The 17,551-nt window shown below is 42.7% G+C and overlaps 1 protein-coding gene across 13 annotated transcripts in view; it reads right to left on the reverse strand.

The window, feature by feature from the left end:
* myo3b (myosin IIIB) overlaps positions 1-17,551 on the reverse strand; it is a 661,003-nt gene that overhangs the window by 142,155 nt on the left and 501,297 nt on the right. For all 13 annotated transcript variants that reach the window (XR_005944587.1, XM_041201000.1, XM_041200999.1 and 10 more), the window contains one exon: positions 11,670-11,747. Coding sequence is in view for 12 of the 13 variants with exons in the window: in XM_041201000.1 (XP_041056934.1) it covers positions 11,670-11,747 (78 nt within the window). In the remaining variant the exon portion in view is untranslated. The remainder of the gene's footprint in view (positions 1-11,669; positions 11,748-17,551) is intronic.

The raw sequence follows: 17,551 nt of genomic DNA on the forward strand, positions 1-17,551 counted from the left end.
ACTATTACATCTGGAAGAAACAACTATCCCCCAAATAGAGTATTGTTATCTTTTTATCTGTTTTTGATGGATCAACGGATAGGGAATAGACTAGGCCAACAGAGACCTTTGGGCCATCAGCTCCTGTACTTGAAAGAAATGTGTTTATTTTTAAAATGCTAATGTAGTCTACCTCAAAGCAATAGCTGTAACAAACGAACAAAATAAACAAGTCACGAGTTTTCCATGAGGAGCTACTTTTCCCTACTCTCTCCACCTGTGAGCATCTGCTGTCAGGATCACTAAGCAACATTATATATGCAAAATTAATAAAGTTACATACAAATCAAAGTAGGCAGGGTAAAAAGATCAAGAATTATTCAGCTTAATCTTCTTTTCCACACTGTTTGGACTTATGATAAGGTCATTTACAAAAAAAAAATTTCAGTGCCTTTGAAATGTTTGTTCTTCTGTACAGGGCTCTGCCTGGAGGAGGGCCATGGATAACAATTAGATTGGCCTTCTTACACTACCCTCACAGTATTTGGCATTGGTTCTGATGAAAGAAAGTCTACTAAGGTTAATGTCCCCACTTTGATCTCTGTTGAAGCGTACCAGAAAGAATTAATTTACATTTCAGATGAAAAAAATGTTGACAGTATGAAAAGGCATCTTGTTTCTGGTATGCGAATATGCTGCAACAGAATGAAAATGGAAAGGAAGTTGTGAGGAGGCAGAGGGTATAAGCACCCATTGCTGCTTTTATGGTGGAGCAGATGAAAGGGGGTTAGGTTTCAATGTGCAGTATCTAACAGAAGCGCCTAAACCAAATGCTGCTGGAACCTTTGAGATCAAATTTTATGAAGAATGAAGAAATACATGAGAAGAAATTCTGATGTGAGTAATCACAGGTTTAACAAATCATCTCTTTAATTAAACATATTGATCCAAAAATCCACTGGCTGTAACTTCAATGGGAGTCCACAGGAATGGCCAGAACCTATCTGCACCCAAGTTCCCCACAGGGACTTATGGGGATGGCGGTGGAATTTAATGACCCCTGCCATGAATTTGGAGGAAGGGACATTTAGTTGAGCAGGAGAATTCTAGATGGGGATGCTGCTGTCTTCTTGCCTACACCTGATTAAGTTGGAGCAGGAAGGTTCGTGGATGTCCTTCCCACCCAAACGTTATTTGAGGCTCTCAAGTGGGAAATTAATGCCCACTTAAGGACCTCATACCACTGCCACTGGTATTCAACAAGCAGCAGGTTAGTCACCACATGGGATGCCTTGTTCAAAGTCACTCAGTGCCTGATCAAGGGACGTGGCATTGGAAAAGGGGGAGGGGCCTGCTGGAAGCAAGATAGGCACTTAATATGGCAGGCCTTCCCCAGCGGCAGTGCGAGGCTCTGGCCAGCTCTTCAGCTGACGGGTGGGAATCCATATCCTGGATTAAATTCTTTCCTACGTCTCTGCCTGTCCCTTAAAAGATCATACATGTAAGGAGATGGGGCAACATGGCAGCCGGAGACTCCAAAAGCCTTATTTTAATGTACTCAAAATTCAGTCTCTAACATAGAGATAAAATTAGGTCCTTGTAAATGTCAGAGCACCCATGGCCTTCACCTTCTTTGGGACCTTGTATGTGATTCTCACTGGTACACCTAGGGCGATCAGGGTACCTGCTTACTAAGGGGAAGATGTATAACTCACCTGGTGAATAAGGTTAGAAATTTTGCCTAGCCCCCTAACATTTGGCTAGCCAATTTCTTTGTAAAAGTTTTTGAATGCCCCCTTTGTAAAAAGGCTGCGGAGGGCGGCGGGGGGAGCGTGGGTAGGGAGAAACACCCAGAATCTTCCCTCGGGCCCAGGGCCATATTTTATAGCATTTTAGGAGAAGCGAATGTACCACCAGCTTATCAGAGACATGCAAATCATGGGACCTTCCCCTGGTCCTACCGGGTCAATAGTGGTGGTCTGGGACAAATATGTCTGTTTATCTTTCAGAGACATCACACCTTGATTTTCACATGAATAGGATGAAATATCATAGATGGTTTAAATGCAGACTTTTACTTTAAATTAAATTTGCTGTTTGGCTCAGATGTCAGTACCATTCATTTGGTAGGTGCAAAAACTACCAAAGGGCATTAAGTAATTATCACAAAACAGAATTTTCAAATTGCTCATTTTTTTTAACGCTAGCATTCATGAACTGAAAAGTACTGCAGGAGTGACCAATGAAATCACTGAAAAAGATTTACTCCCATTTCTTTCAATAGTTTTGTTACTTATCAAACTAATAAATATTCAGCATTCTTTTCCAATCTGTGCATACTGCACATTTCAATTTTAAATCGCTTTTGACAAGAATTAATTTACAAGGTAAAGTCCTGAGGGATTTTGAGTCAAATTTTCTTCGACACCAGGCTGTTAACAATGGTAGTAGAGTCCTGCACGGATCTAGGGCCCATTTCTCTTCACCATCATTATCAGTCATCTGGATAGAGGCATCAGAGGAACTATTTGAAAGTTTGCTGGTGATACAATGATTTGAACATGTGTTAGGACCACAGATGTGTTAGGATCCACAGATCCAGATGTGATGGAGGAATAAGCTTGTGACTGACAAAATGTCATTTACTATAAATAAATGTAAGGGTAGAATTTTCCTGCTGGTATTGGGCGCCTTGGTGGGCATGAGCAGATAATTTGGCGGGAAGGCCAAAACTCGGATTCATGGTATCGTGAAACCATTTTTGCAATCGTCCGCTCTGCCTGTCAATGATGGGCCACGTTTCCTGCCGCCGGACGTCAGGAACTTCATTGCAATACATCTATATATCACTATGAGCCCAGCTCGCTGGAATCATCCGCCATACACTGAATCATCCAAGCACATCAGTGTCATTGCACGCTGGCGTGTTTCACAACAACATTTATAAGGTGTCCAGCTGGGGACCTGCACTTCGAGGGGAACTTGGAGGCAAGTGCATGGTAACGTTGCACAGCACTCACAAGAGTTGCCCTTTGGACCTCAAGGTTGAGGTGCTGCGCACTCAGAAGAGGGCACAGCCAGGTCACTTCTTCCCAGCTGGCTGATAGTGCAAGGGCTGCCCTGTGGTTGAGGCGAGTTGGGTGGGGGGTGGGGCGGCGGGCAAGGGCTGAACTGCAGTCGAGATAGGTTTTGTGGGGGCGGGAGGCAAGGGCTGCTCTGTGGTGCACAAGCACATGCGGGTGTGAGGGAAGTGGCCACGCATTAGGGAAACCTTCTATAAAGTGACCATTCATCCGCAGCTAAGGCAGTTCAGGAGCAGCCATATTGACATGCTTAGAGTCAGGCCTCTAGCTTATTTGCCCACTCAAGCAAAGCAGAGGCCTGAAAGTGCCACCAAACGCTCCAGAGTTCTTCACCCCTCATGCATAGACGGCAATCTAATGAGCATTTTAGTGGATTACAGAACAATTGGGCGACTGTGTATGTCGTACAATCTTCTGCGAAGCTGTCCATGGAGCAGTCACTGGTGGAGGCACTCAGAGCCCCTTGCAATGTCTTCATTCAGGTTTGGGTCAGTCTCTCCCATGGTTCAACCTAACAGTGCAGCCTTGCTGTGCGGGCTAGGAGAATGCCTATGCCTGAGCTGAGACCACAGCATGTTGTCCAATGGGCAAAGCTGCCACCAATTGGTCAAGTGGAGGTCAATGAAATCTCAGCCAGCACATTAAACTCTGGCCATCCACGTGGTTGCCAGCAGTCTCTGGGATGTGTTAAGGGGCATTCAGATGTAACCAAGAGAAGCTCTTAGAACACCCATGCGCCTCTCTCTTTCATCCTGCAGGAGGAGTCCATCAGGACCATGGAGCCTGGTGCCTTTTCTGTATGTCTCATGGCTTACAGAGAGCAGAGATGAAGAGGAAGAGAGCAACGGAGACACCTGGCTGGGTAGAAGGAGGAGCAGCACCCACAGGAAGAAGGGGCAGCGGGGCTCCCACTCAAGCCGCTGAAAAGCCACAGTGAGCAGTCGCTGGTCGTCGCCTAGCTAGACCTAAGATCTATAAACGTCACCTTTCATTGCTGCAGATGACCGAGAACCAGTGTCACCGAAGACTGCGCCGAAGAACTGGTCAGTCACATATGCCACCTGCTGCAGGATTTGGTGTCACGGGGACATGGAGGGCATCCGCTGCCAGTGGCCATGAAAGTGACTGTGGCATTCAATTCTTATGCCGGTGGCTCCTTTCACAGTTCCAAAGATGACCTCTGTGGGAGCTCACAAACGTCCAGCCACAAATGCATCCATGAAGTCACAGAAGGCATCATCACAACTGCACAACACTTTATGCATATCGCCCGGGACCAGGAAAGCCAGGATGCAACAGCGATTCGATTTGCCCAGATATCAGGTTTCCCACAGGTGCAGGATACCATTGACTGCACTCATATGCACTCAGATCTCCATGGCGACAAGTAGTCAACTATGTTAATCTCAAGGGCTTTCATGCATTGAATGTTCAGCTGGTGTGCGATCAGCATAAACGCATCCTGCAGGTCTGTGCACAGTTCCAAGGAAGTGTCCATGACTCCTACATACTTAGCAGCTCTCAAATCCCTGACACCTTCCAGGGTCCACAGAAGCTGCAGGGTTGGCTCCTTGGGGGCAAGAGGACATGGCTGATGACACCCGGGAGGCAGCCTCAGAGTGAAGCACAGAGAAGGCACAACGAGGCTCATGCCGCAACTTGCCCCTTGGTGGAGCAAACCCAGCAGGATGTTGAAAATGAGGTTCCGGTGCCTGGAGCGGTCTGGTGGAGCCCTGCAATATAGTCCACAGAGGGTGTCATGCATCGTCGTTGCTGCTGCGGCCTTTACAACCTGGCATTGCAACGGGGGGTGGAGCTGGCTGAGGAGATGGAGGAGAAAAACGACGACAGGCATGAGGGTGAGGATGCTGGTGATGAGGTCATCACACTGGCCAGACAAGGCAGACATGCTCAGGAGGCACTCACAGCTGCTAGACTCATGGAAGATGATGATGACATGCAGTGAGGTGTCCCCAAAGATCCTCACATTGCATCTGTGAATGTTTGACTCCAGTCTGGCTGATGGCAACGCACATACCTTCTGTGATAATGCTACTGTCATGGAGACGCAGCAGAGGCCCTAATTGTTGCAAGATTTCAGGAGGATGATGATGCCTTGCAGTGAGGATACTCCATAGATCTTCACATACCCTCTGTGAATGCCTGACACTTTTCTGGCTGAGGGAAGCTCACTTGTACTCTGTGACCAGGACCATATGATAGAGAAGCAGTTGTGAAACTTTAAATGCACCTGATCCTTTGTTAGCCTTCAGCACCTGTCCCCTAGAGCTGCTGAAGAGATGGGGGGGCCGGCCCCACCTCAAAGTGTTGAGAGCACACAGAGAAAATGATGGAACTGTGTGACACCTGCCCATTCTGGCTGCAATTACAAGTGCCATTGATATGCAGGCATCAGTAATGTGTCCAGTGAATGTGAAGCCACTTTGTTCTGAAGGTTACACACCGCACAGGGAAGAGGCCTTACATTGAGACACCTGCCTTTATCTGGTGCAAGAACTAAGGTTTCACATCAGAGTGACACAAACACTGCTCATCATAACAAGGAGCCATAGGCAATGAGACATTCTTGGGAGTTTATTTACAATAGTGAACATTATGTGCAAGTGATTAACACCCCTGCCCAGGTTGTTCAACTACGTCTTCTTAGCCTTCCTAACCCTGCCGCTACATCTTGGTGCTCCCACGACATCCACAGTGGAGGTTCAGGCAGCCTCCTGACTGCTATGCCCTGTTTGTAATGACCTCTGGAGGTCTCAGACCTGAAGGGCCCTGACTTGCTGTATGGCAGTGGCAACCTCCTCGGCCTGTGGAACTGGAGCTGCTGGGGTCACAGAAGAGGGGATTCGAATGGGCTGAACATTCCCAGAGTCACCTGGGTGGATGACCCCGGATTGTGCACCTGCTGATCCTACTCTCTATGGGTGTCCTGGCTGACTCCTTGAGGGGAAGGGTAGCTGGAATGAGATCAAGCTGCCCCACAACCCTCTCACATTGACATTATTGGAGGTCAATTATGGCGTCAGTGATGGAGTTCAGCCATGCAGGACTAATGTCCTGGACCAAGATCTCCATGGTGGCCGCCATCCTAACAGTGTTGACTCGGTACGTTGGCATGCTGGCTATCACCTCAGATTGAAGGCAGTCGAACTCCTTCATTGTGCCTTGCAATCTGAAGAGTGCAGCAGATATCCCTTCTTGATGTTCCTGGGCTTGCCTTTGAAGCTCCAGCAGCTGAAGTATGACCGAGTCCAGAGGCTCATCATCTGACTTGGACTCAGCAGGTTTCTGGCCTCCGGCAGTCCACTGAGCACCGGACACCTGGGAATTCCCTGCTGCAGAGCAGATTGTGCTCACCAGATTGTGATCCCGAGCCTACTCTTGTACTAGGTCCCACCGAAGCGTGCCTCTCTGTGCTGGTGGAGGGTGTGGGTGAGTGCCGTGACAGATCTTCAATTGGAGTTTCGGCAAATTTCTCTTCCGAGCTGTCTTCGGGGCTTGAGTCAAGGACCTGGATCGTGAACTCCCTCAGCTGTTTCCCAGATGTACCTGCGAAAGCAAGGAGAGATAATTAGTGTAGGAGAGTGGCCTGTGAAACAGGATACATCACTCACAGCATGGTTGTCCGATGAATGTTGAACTGCTGGATCCATACTTGGTAGAGCACTGTTGACCTCACCGTCAGCACAGGAACAGTCCAGGTCTTTACCAGCCAGCTGGATGATTCTATTTTCTATTTCCATGGGGACCTTGATTTCAGGTACCAGTCTGCAACCTCTTTCTTTTGTTGTGTGCCAGCTTGTCCTGCATGAAGACAGATGGAAAGATTGTAAGCAGGATGCCTGCCAGGCTAGATGATAAGTATTTTGGCATGTGTGGGTGGTGAGTGGTCCCATGAATGGGATGAGGACAAGGAACGTGAACTGGCAGAGTGAGATCCCTGTGGATGTGTGATGGGTTTGTGAGTGTGTGAGTTGAGAGTAGTGACAAGAATGGCTTACCTTGGCGGAACGGAGGAAATCATTCATCCTCTTTGGGCGCTGCATGGCTTCCTCTTTTGCAGGGTGTTGGCACTGACCACTGCTGCCACCAATCTAGCCTGGGAGGCAGTGATGTTGCTGCCCCTCCTGTAGGGGTAGAGGGCATCATGGCGGGCCTCCAAGCATCCAAAAGGCAATCCAGGGATGCATCACTAAATTAGGGGCCTGCAGTCTTCTTGACTTTTGGGGACATGTCTTCTGTGCAGCAGTCCTGGGCTGGAAGCACCGAAAGGCATGCGCATGGCTACTCTTTAAATATGCCACCTAATGTGATGAAGCAGCGAGGTGATGACATGGCGGGCAAATGAGAGCCTGCCCGCCATCAAAACGACGTGTTTCCCCGGAATGCATGATTAATGAGGCAGGTTTGGGACAATATGGTGTGAGAAGCCACCATTGGGCCAGTGGGTAAAACATTCTATTCCCCACCCGCCACCGCACTTAGTGCGAATCTGGGACAATTCTGCCCAAAGAGTTACAGAAGTGGGGAAGCGAAAGCTAACATGCACATCACATGGGGTTGCAAATTAAGGCACAAGAAGCACCTTGGTGTTGTAGTACAGAAATCTCTGATATTTCATAACCAGAGCCACATGGTTATTTCAAAAACAGATGGGCCATTAGGATGTCAGGATGATCAGACACAAAACAAAAAAAAACTTATAGGTGCTGTTTACTAGGCCTCATGTAGAATAGTGTCCAGCTTTATTTCTCAAATAGGTAATCTAAGTTCTGGAAAAGTTTCAGGGGATGGACTCTAGATTGAGATCTTGTTTAAAGGCCACTGGTTACATTAATAGGTTTCAGGAGCTACTCTAGAAAAGCGTGGACTTCTTGAAAATTTGATTGTGCTCTTTCAATCATAAAAGGATTGGACGGACTCCATATTGACTGACTATTTGTGTCAGAGAGATAAGGAATCTCTTGCACATCTCCATCATTTCCTGAACTAGAAAATGACCTAGGTCTGAATCTTCCGGTCGCCGTGTGGGGGCGGGCCCCGCTTGACGACGTGCAAAATGACGCGTGGTGACACCTGGCGTGCGTCCCAATGTCACCGCACATCATTCAGATCTTCAGTTCGGCGGGTGCACAACAGAGTCGGCTGCACGCCCACTGAACTGTCAAAGGCCAATTAAGGCCGTTAATAATCTAATTAAGCTGGTTGGCTGGGATGCCCATCCAACCTTAAGGCCCCATTCTCTCTCCTCCCCTTGCCCACATAGGGAGTGCTCAGTGTTTCTGGATGCATGTCACGCTGAGCAGGCCTTGATTGGCCCACCCGCATAAAATGCAGTATGCAGCTGATCATGGGCAGCGATCAGCTGTGCACCCATCCACGCCTGCTCCCGCTCAGCCCCCCTGACGGGGAGAAAATTCTCCCCCTAGAGTTGGAAGGAACTCAGAGGTACTTCACTCAAAGAGGAAAATTCCATCCCATACTTCCAAAATCCCAAATTTTTCCCTAGCATCCACAGGTTTAGCTTTTCCCATTACAAAAAACAATAATTACATTGAAACAGCAACTGTGGAGAGATAATGGCATTTTAAAGGTGGATTGCTTTGTTTTGTTTCATTGAACTGTTGCGCACAGCTGCTTAACTTTGCACTGCTCTTTTTTCAAAATACTTTTGCTTATTACTTAGAGGCTCTTAGCTTCATTTAGAGGTTTCACTAAAGGCTGCTTCTTGTCTGGGATATTTTAGCAGTAATGAAGAAGAAGGCTGTAAAATTGCTTTCCCAATGAGAATTCCTCTCTTTAAAATTTATTTCTTGGTGGAGAAGACTAGAAAGATAAGCAGGTACCCTAGGAAGCCAGGTTCGTGAAGCAGCACTGCAGAGGATCAAAACTCTTCTATACATACTCCGCACCTGGGTGCATAGACTCTGAAGTTTCTATTTCAATATTTTCCTCGAATTATGTGCAAAGAAGCAGGTTTGCCACACCATCCTGCAAGGAGATCTGCAAACTTGACCTTATGTGGTCATTAAACTACTTGCTACAATGGATGAAAGTCCTGAGAATTGCCAAACATATGACTGTGTTTCACATGGTTCCGGCTGCTGCGTTGACAGGTCTCGAGGCACCCATTCCAATCATTCCACCCATCCTGTGTCTAATTTGACTTTGTAAATTTCTGACATGACCCTTGGAAAATATGAACGCTTTCTTCTTATTGGTTCATATTGCAGCCGTATCATGACAATGCTGTGTTACGATCTCCGTAGAGACCCAAAACTTGTAAAAAGAAATTTGAACTTCCGGTTAATAGCTGATTTCACATTTTAAAAACTTTTACAGTAACAAAAGACTAAAAGCTTTATTGACTAAATACTAATTTTTGTTGGCAACTTATATCTTAAACCACAAAACAAAACATTCCCCTTTTTCTTTTCACACAACTGAAAACACACTTCACAGATATACTTTATACATCCTTTAAGTAGGTAGTCAATTCTTCTGGAAGGAAGCTAAGGTGATCCTTAGCTCCTGAGGGTTCTTCTTCTTTCTCAGCCTGGGAACTTTGAATCTCAGAACTGTCTTTCACGGTGAGTCTTTTTCCCTGGAGATTCTTCCACTAGTACAAGCTAGGCAAATCTTCTAGCCTTGTTTAAGTTCCACATGAATTTAGTCTTTTCAATCTGAGCAAGAGTTCCCACCTGCATTCCTGCCTAGTGAGCCATAGCATCTTGCTGCTTAAAGCTGTTCTCCCACTTCCGGATCCTGGCAGACTAAACTTGTATGTGAATTTTTCAGGAATATCTTAGACCCTTCCCCTCTCAAAAGCTATCTCCATAGCCATTCACCTTCATGAATCGCATGAGCCTTGTATCCAGGTAGACATGCTGATTAACTATCCTTGAGACCCCAAATCATTTTTATCTTCAAAGCAAATGAACAGTTTAAAATACAACTGACATTCTCAACATTTTTCTGGGACTTTGGAGACCCACAGTCTATCTACTGTTAGCTCATAAGCTGCTGCTATTGTCTTCCAGTGTAAACACCTTGCACTTTCTTCCCAGTAAAATAATCTGCCCTTTTTAATCTCCGACAATCAAACTACCCAGCCTTATTATCAGGCAAGCTTCAGAAGTAGGTCACATGACCATCTCCATTTTACCTTGAATTAAAGACACAGCTCCAAAACATAACGATCTTATAAACCTCATAATTATAATAGCTGCATGCTGGTACTGCTTTAAGAGCAATCCAGCTTTAAATTCAGTACTTTTACTTTCACAAAGGCTTTCTGAGTTTACCAAAAGCCCTACCAGCATACCCACCCCACAGCCCCCACACCAATCTTTAGTTGCTTCAAACTTACTGGGTCTTCCCACATAACTATAATTGTTGACAAGGCATGTGCCTTTGTCCCACTCAGCAATGTTATAATCAGCTGTCCTTGCAATTACTGATAGATTGGTGTTAGGGCCATTGGGCATGTGAAAATCCTGCTCTGCTCCACTTCTGTCAGCAGATAATGGAACTCAGAATTTCAGGGCCAAATTCTTGAGTGTAGCTTGACAGCAAAGAATGTTGGCTAGCTTCAGCAGCTCTACCAGAACCCAATTTAAGGGGATAGCAAAACTAGGCCCAATCACCATATGATCAGACGATAGTGATTGTCTACATTGCTTGAAACATTTAGATAGAAATGGGAATGAAGTTCTGGCCTGAAATTAAAGTACTATATGCTGGGTTATTGAACTTACAAATTGTAAGGATATGTGATACCCCATTAAGGTAAGCTGTGCTGTAATTTTCTGAATGCCTAACACACGTCATGTGCAGCACAGTGATCAATCTTTTAACTGAGTTATTGTTTAGTAACATTGCCACCACATGGGTCTTAAATCAGCTGATGGTAAGAAAAACACTAATAGCCACAGGGAAGCAAAATGGCCTGGCAGATTATCATATCTGATTGTATTTGAGGGAGGCCGGGATACAAAATGAGATTCGTAAATTCCAAATTTTGCACTGACTGTTCAGACCAACTTTTTCTTTCTGATAGTAATGGCAATAAAAATCTATCACGGCTAAATCCAGGCACGTAGGTAAATACTCATATATCCTGGTCATTGCCAGAAAAGAAAAATTATTCAAAACAGATGGGTAGATTAATTGCCACAGTGACGTATTACAAACCCACTAATGGAATATTCTAGGCCTAAATTTAGTTGAAAAAAACACATCTAAGCTATTTTTGTCTTTTGCTGTGAATTTTCAGTATTTTTTGTTTTATTTTTAAATTCAGGACTATTTATTTTTACATTTGGTAGTTTCTGATATTGCTGTGAAACAGTAATTATAGCATTCTTTTATCGGGCCATCATAGAAATATCTTTATATGCTACCAAAATGTTTTTTTTAACTGAGGATGCTGAATGCATGCAAGTACAGAAACTATAATTTCAATGAAAATATGCATCACAACAGTATACGTTATTCTTGGATTACTAAAGCATTCGTTAGATTTAGTTGCCATCTACAACATTTTTTATTCAGGAAGTGTAAAATGATATTTTTGAGCACTTGCATTACCTGTTTGAATACAAATGGCAGCTTCACTTTGTGTCTTCAGTTGTTTGTAGATTTTATGAGCAACATATCCTCTCCAGGCTAAAAAGAAACAAATAAACGATGAGCTAGGGATTGGAAAGAATAAATTGCTCACAGTATAATGCAAAATTATTAAAGACACAGTCTCCCTTTGGCTGGCCAGTGATCTGCCAGGATTCATACAAAAGCTACAAGATTTAATTGAAAAAGGGATGTTTTTTTCTCTACAAAGCAATTTTTATTCCTGGGGAAAAGTGAATTGATTTTGTAGTCTGTTTACTTAAAATGTACCTTAGATCGCAGCACATAAGTTGATCAGTGTCTTTCCAACCTCACTGACGTTTACATCAACCCGTTTTCAGCCATGACATGATTATGACGCAGCAGATGGTAAAGGCTGAATTGTTCAAATCCCAGTGGGAAATTTGAAACAACTGTCACAACCCATTTCTGCAATTTGTATGTTTCAAGATGCAGGCTTTGAATTCATTAGTTATAAGACCACCGAGTCTCAAGAGATTTTCTTTACAAAACTAAATTAAACATTTATTAATACAAGAAATATTGTAAGCACATACATCTACAAAATTACTATTGGAATAACTACAAAAATCCCTTAATTAATCTGACTGTCAATTACACCCCTGTTAAGGCAACTATAAATCTCAGAGATTTAAACAGACACCTGGCAAACTACACCCTGGACAGTCACATTCAAAATGAGTTTCTTTCAGCTCTGGGTCCTTGCAGGCAGCAGTTTACAAGCTGAAGACTTCTCACACTTGTTGAATCTTAAAATGCCTCCCTTACACACAATCTCCTTTCTCCTTTATACATATCTTTCTCTTTGAATGTAAAATTTCCATTGTATCACTAGGCTTTTAGCTTTACCTCTTCTAACAATAACATTGTTTCATCCCACCAATTTTATTAGTAAGCTGAAAAAACCCCATATTGCTTGGCATCTTTCAGCTAAGTGTAAGATTTCACCCACAGTCTTGAATGGTTTCTTTTAACAAATGCAAATTTACACTTTACCTTCTACCTTCCTTACGTTTACCTAATTAACATCTCAAAACTACAATACATCAAAGCACCCAGACTAGCTGGTTTTAATCCAATTAAGACATCACACATACACACACATAGGCACAGACACCACTAAACTCTATCTTAAAATAATTTTCAATAACATTTATTGACATTATGTCTGCTTGACATCCCTGTCCTTATCGAAAAATGAACCATCATAATTCTAAAATATGACTTCATTTTTTATTAACCCATCTTACACTATCTCCTGTACTTATTACACTATTACATTACCAGATGCATGCATTAACATAATATCTACAAATCCTTGGTATCAGCAGAAATCATTCCAGTTCAATGTCAAGGTTTTAAAATGTCTAATTTTCCCTTTAAGGTTCAAAATCTTGATAACGCATCTGCAAATATATTTTCTCTACCAGCAATATGTATAATCTGTAGATTAAATAGTTGCAGTAATAAGCTCCATCTGAATAGCCTTGCACTTTTGTCTCGAAATTTTTCCAGAAACTTTAAAGGATTGTGGTCTGTATAAGCAATTGTTTCTGACGAATTGTTTACCACATAGTATGGCAGCATTTTGAAATCTAACACCAAGCCTACGTCCCCTTTTAAATCATTGGCTATCTTCCGCCCGGGATGAGGTTTCATGAAAAATGCGAAGGCCGCCTGGGCTCTTTGCCTGCCCGCCAACCTTAAGGTTGGACGGGCAGCTCATTAAATTGAGTTAATTAATTTTTAACAGGCCTTAATAGGCCTTTGACAGTTTGGCAGGCGTGCAGCCAAGTTGGCTGCGCGTCTGCTGAACTGATGATCTAAGTGACACGTGGTGACATCGGGACGCAGGCCAGACGTCACCGTGCATCATTTTATGCATTGGCGAGCGGGCCCCTCCTCCCGACAGGAAAATACTGCCCATAGATTTTAAAAGACCCAGGCAAGGTGACACACAATACCCTGAACCAGTTTTCTAAACTTCAGTTCTTTGAAGGCAGTAACTTTCCTTCATACATATTTTCCCCTTTGAATGCAAATTCCCATTGTTTCACTATGTCTTTGGACTTTACCTTTCTGATCATAAAAAATTAGCATAGTACACATTTTACCAGTAAGCTTTGGAAAAATAAACACACTATTTGTGAACTTCACCTGGCTAGGTGACACATTTCACTCTTTGGAAAACAATCTAGTCTGGTTTATTTAAGATGCACATGTCCCTTTACCTCTATATTTACCTACTTAACATTTCAATCCTAGCTTCTCTTTTAATACATCAAAGCCTTCAGACCGGCTGCCTTTAATCCAGTTAAGTCACACACGCGCACGCGCGCGCGCGCGCACACACACACACACACACACAATTTTACAATAAATTCCAATAACATTATGAGAATTATTATATCTTCCTGACACCCATACAAAACAGACCTGCATGGTGAACAACAAAGAGAACTGAATTTTCAAACAAAACGAACAAAGTATGAAGCTGGTTTCAAGCTAAAAGATGTAACATTTGCTAACTTGTCAAATAACTGTGCTGCAGGAATTTGGTGTTTGTGAAAAACTTGTGTGAGAATGGAAGGGAGAATCCACCCTGAAGATGCCCAGCTGGACCAGATGGACCAGCCTGATCTTGAGAAGCATGTACTGCAAAGATCTAGTTCATAATTCATATGTTTTAGAAGAATACTTTTAGGTTTAGGAATTAAAGTTTTAACTGCAGAAAAATAGGGGCATCTGGTTAAGAAATTAGTAGGCTTCTCAAGTGAATGCAATTCAAACATGCCTAAGTTTAATTAACCTCTGCTTATCTTATAAGGTCAGAGCAGATAATGGAAAAAAACTTAAACAATGGGTGATCTATTTCTGGATCTCTGGGTAGAGTCAAGGTGTCTATTGTTTTCACAAGAGGAGAAGCTAAAAGCTGGCAATTCTGGAAATGACAGCCATAAACTCCATTAGCAATATCAATTATTCATATGGGTTGCAGAATCAAAGGGTAGCCTTGAAGATAAAATAATTCATTTCCATTTCTAGTTGAATCATCCCAAGGCATGCCACATTGCCATAGAGATAGTGATTCAGGGTGGGTTAGAAGGTTCTTTCATTTAATTTATCCGTGTGCTTGCTAGCAGAAGCAGGCAATTCAGTTTGAGTTTGTGAGGGAAAGGCAATTGGAAGATTTGCTCTTGCCAGCAGCTAGTGGAAGAAATCTACACTGGTCCTCACAGAGCCTTGTGGCAGAAATAGGTCAGCAGTGAGAGCTTGGAAAGCAGTTGGATATCTACTGGCAACCCGAATGAGGAACTGAGGCATCCACAGTCATGCAGTCAGTAAAGTAAAAGCCGGAGGGTTGCATTGTCAAATAGCTAATGGAAGGACCCCCAAAGAGTCTTACCTCCGAGAAATGCTGAAATACTAAAGAGAGTTAAAGTGAATTCTGGAGGGCTGCGGCATTCCTTTTGGGTTTGTATAAAGGAAAAGTGAATGAATCTTCAAGATTTCATAAGAAACGAACTCTTGTGGTGGGAAGTAAAAATAGAACTGAGCTTACAGCATAAATCTTTATAGCTATAGTGTTGTTAGTTGTGCTTGCGGTTTAGTTTCTCTTTATATATACAATAAAGTTTGTTTTTGTTTAAAAATGTGAAATCTTGTGGGATAATTCTGTTGGTTAATGGCTGGGTATTCCGATTTCTCCTTTAAATCTCAACAGTCCCTCTATGAATTGTAACACATATATTGGAATAGGTTCTCGAAAATCAACAGAATGGTTACACTTTATGGAAGAAAAATGTCTAGTGTTGTGGAGAAGACCAAGATCACTCAGAGAATACCAAACGACCTCAATGCCAAAATTACCAGTTTCCAGCGATTCATCATCAGACAGTGGCAAAAACATGAGTGTCGATAATGCCACATCGGCAACACGGATGAAATGCTCATGAATTTCGATTTTCCCAGTAACTGAACTGTGGAGTGGAAAGGTTCGAAAACAGTCCTAATGAAAGCCACAGGACATGAGAAGACACGGTTCATGGTGTCATTGGCCTGCATGGCCAGTGGAACAAAATTAAAGCTGATGGTAATTTTTAAACATAAAACTATGCCAAAAATCAAGTTCTCTCCAGGAGTTTTTGTGCATGTTTGTGACAATGGTTAGTTGGATGAGGATGGTGTGATGTTGTGGATTAATAATGTATGGAATAGGTATCTTGGTGGTTTATGCAGAGAATGCAATTTATTTATGTGGGACATGTTCAAATCCCATATAACCGATGGAATCAAGGGGCGCCTGTGAAGAAATAACATTCAAGGGAGTCTAACATCTGTAGTTCAACCTTTAGATGTTTGCCTCAACAAGCCATTCAAGAGTCATGTTCATGCTGAATGAAATAGATGGATGGTTTATGGAGAAAAATCTTCACCTGGGCCCTGCCGACCCATTTTATGTTTTGTGTGGTTTCGTCATCAAATTATGAGGCGCTATTAATACACAATGTATCATCAGATTGTTCAAAAATTGTAGAATATCCAATTTAATATATAGACAGTAAGATGATTTGTTGAGGATGGAATGATTATGAAAAAGAAGGCGCCATATCTGATCCAGAGTGGGATCATTACAATGATTCCATAGCCAAAGTGACTCAGAATGAAGTTGATGAGCTCTTTGCGTCATGCCAAAGACAATGAATTTGACGGCTTTTAAAATGCTTGTGGTTAAAGGTATCTTTGTAGAATTCATTCATTCAATAAAACAAGCCACATTAATTTAATGTGAATTAAATGTTTTTTTTCACATTTCAAAATAGCGAACTAACCACACTGGTGGTTCACATTTTATACTTAAGTGTTATAAGGCGACTCCCATTTTTGGAAAGATTTTTGGAGGTGTCAAAGGTCGACTTACATGCTGCAATCTATTCAATTTCTTAAATGTCTTGGATGTGCAACCAATATGTATGTTCAAGTTCACCTGTCCCTCCAATTTCTCGGGGTCAATAAACAGCATCTTTTACACATCACTAGAATCTCTGTATTTATGGGCATTTACAAATCTTTCAACTTGCTAATTTTTACAAGCAATATTAGGCTTAACTGATAAATGATAAATTTGTCCCTCTCAGATATTTCCTTCAAGTAGATCATTTGGGGGTGTTAATTTGATCTGGGAGCATTCAAATGATTTTGCCAGTAGTTGGTACTGTTGTCAAAAACTGGATGGGAGATCAGTGGATGCAGGTACACTGTAAATCATTCAGCATGATTCTTATGCCTATTTATCTTCAATTCTGGATTGGCTGACCTGGAACCAAGACAGCTGTGGGACTGATATTAATTATCTGATGCATTGTATAATTTGCAGCTGTGTGGCACAAAATGCTGTTTTATATATAATAGTATAATCATGACACTCAACTTGACATAAACATAAACATTTAAATTGCTTATGAGTATGACGAGTAGGGTTGGGCAATGTAAAAAATAAAATGCTTTGTAAATCTGATGCATACTGCAAACTACTCCCCATAGTTGTTTTCTTTGGAACAGAGAACACATTGGGGTAATTATCGAGGAATGTGCTGGTAGCCCCTTAAAGCCACAACAGCAGGTCAGTAAATCTATTTCAGCACTAGATATCCTGTTTCCTTGCATCAGCATATGGCCCAATCTGTGTTAGAAATGCTGAATAATTATTAACAACAGCCTGCATTTATATAATGCCTTTCATGTGGAAAAACTAAAAAAAAATGTATTTTAAGATGACTGCACGAAATATTGTGAGGTCCATGCCATGCTTATGCACATCC

Source organism: Carcharodon carcharias, chromosome 12 (assembly GCF_017639515.1).
Source record: "Carcharodon carcharias isolate sCarCar2 chromosome 12, sCarCar2.pri, whole genome shotgun sequence".
NCBI classification, from domain to species: Eukaryota; Metazoa; Chordata; class Chondrichthyes; order Lamniformes; family Lamnidae; genus Carcharodon; species Carcharodon carcharias.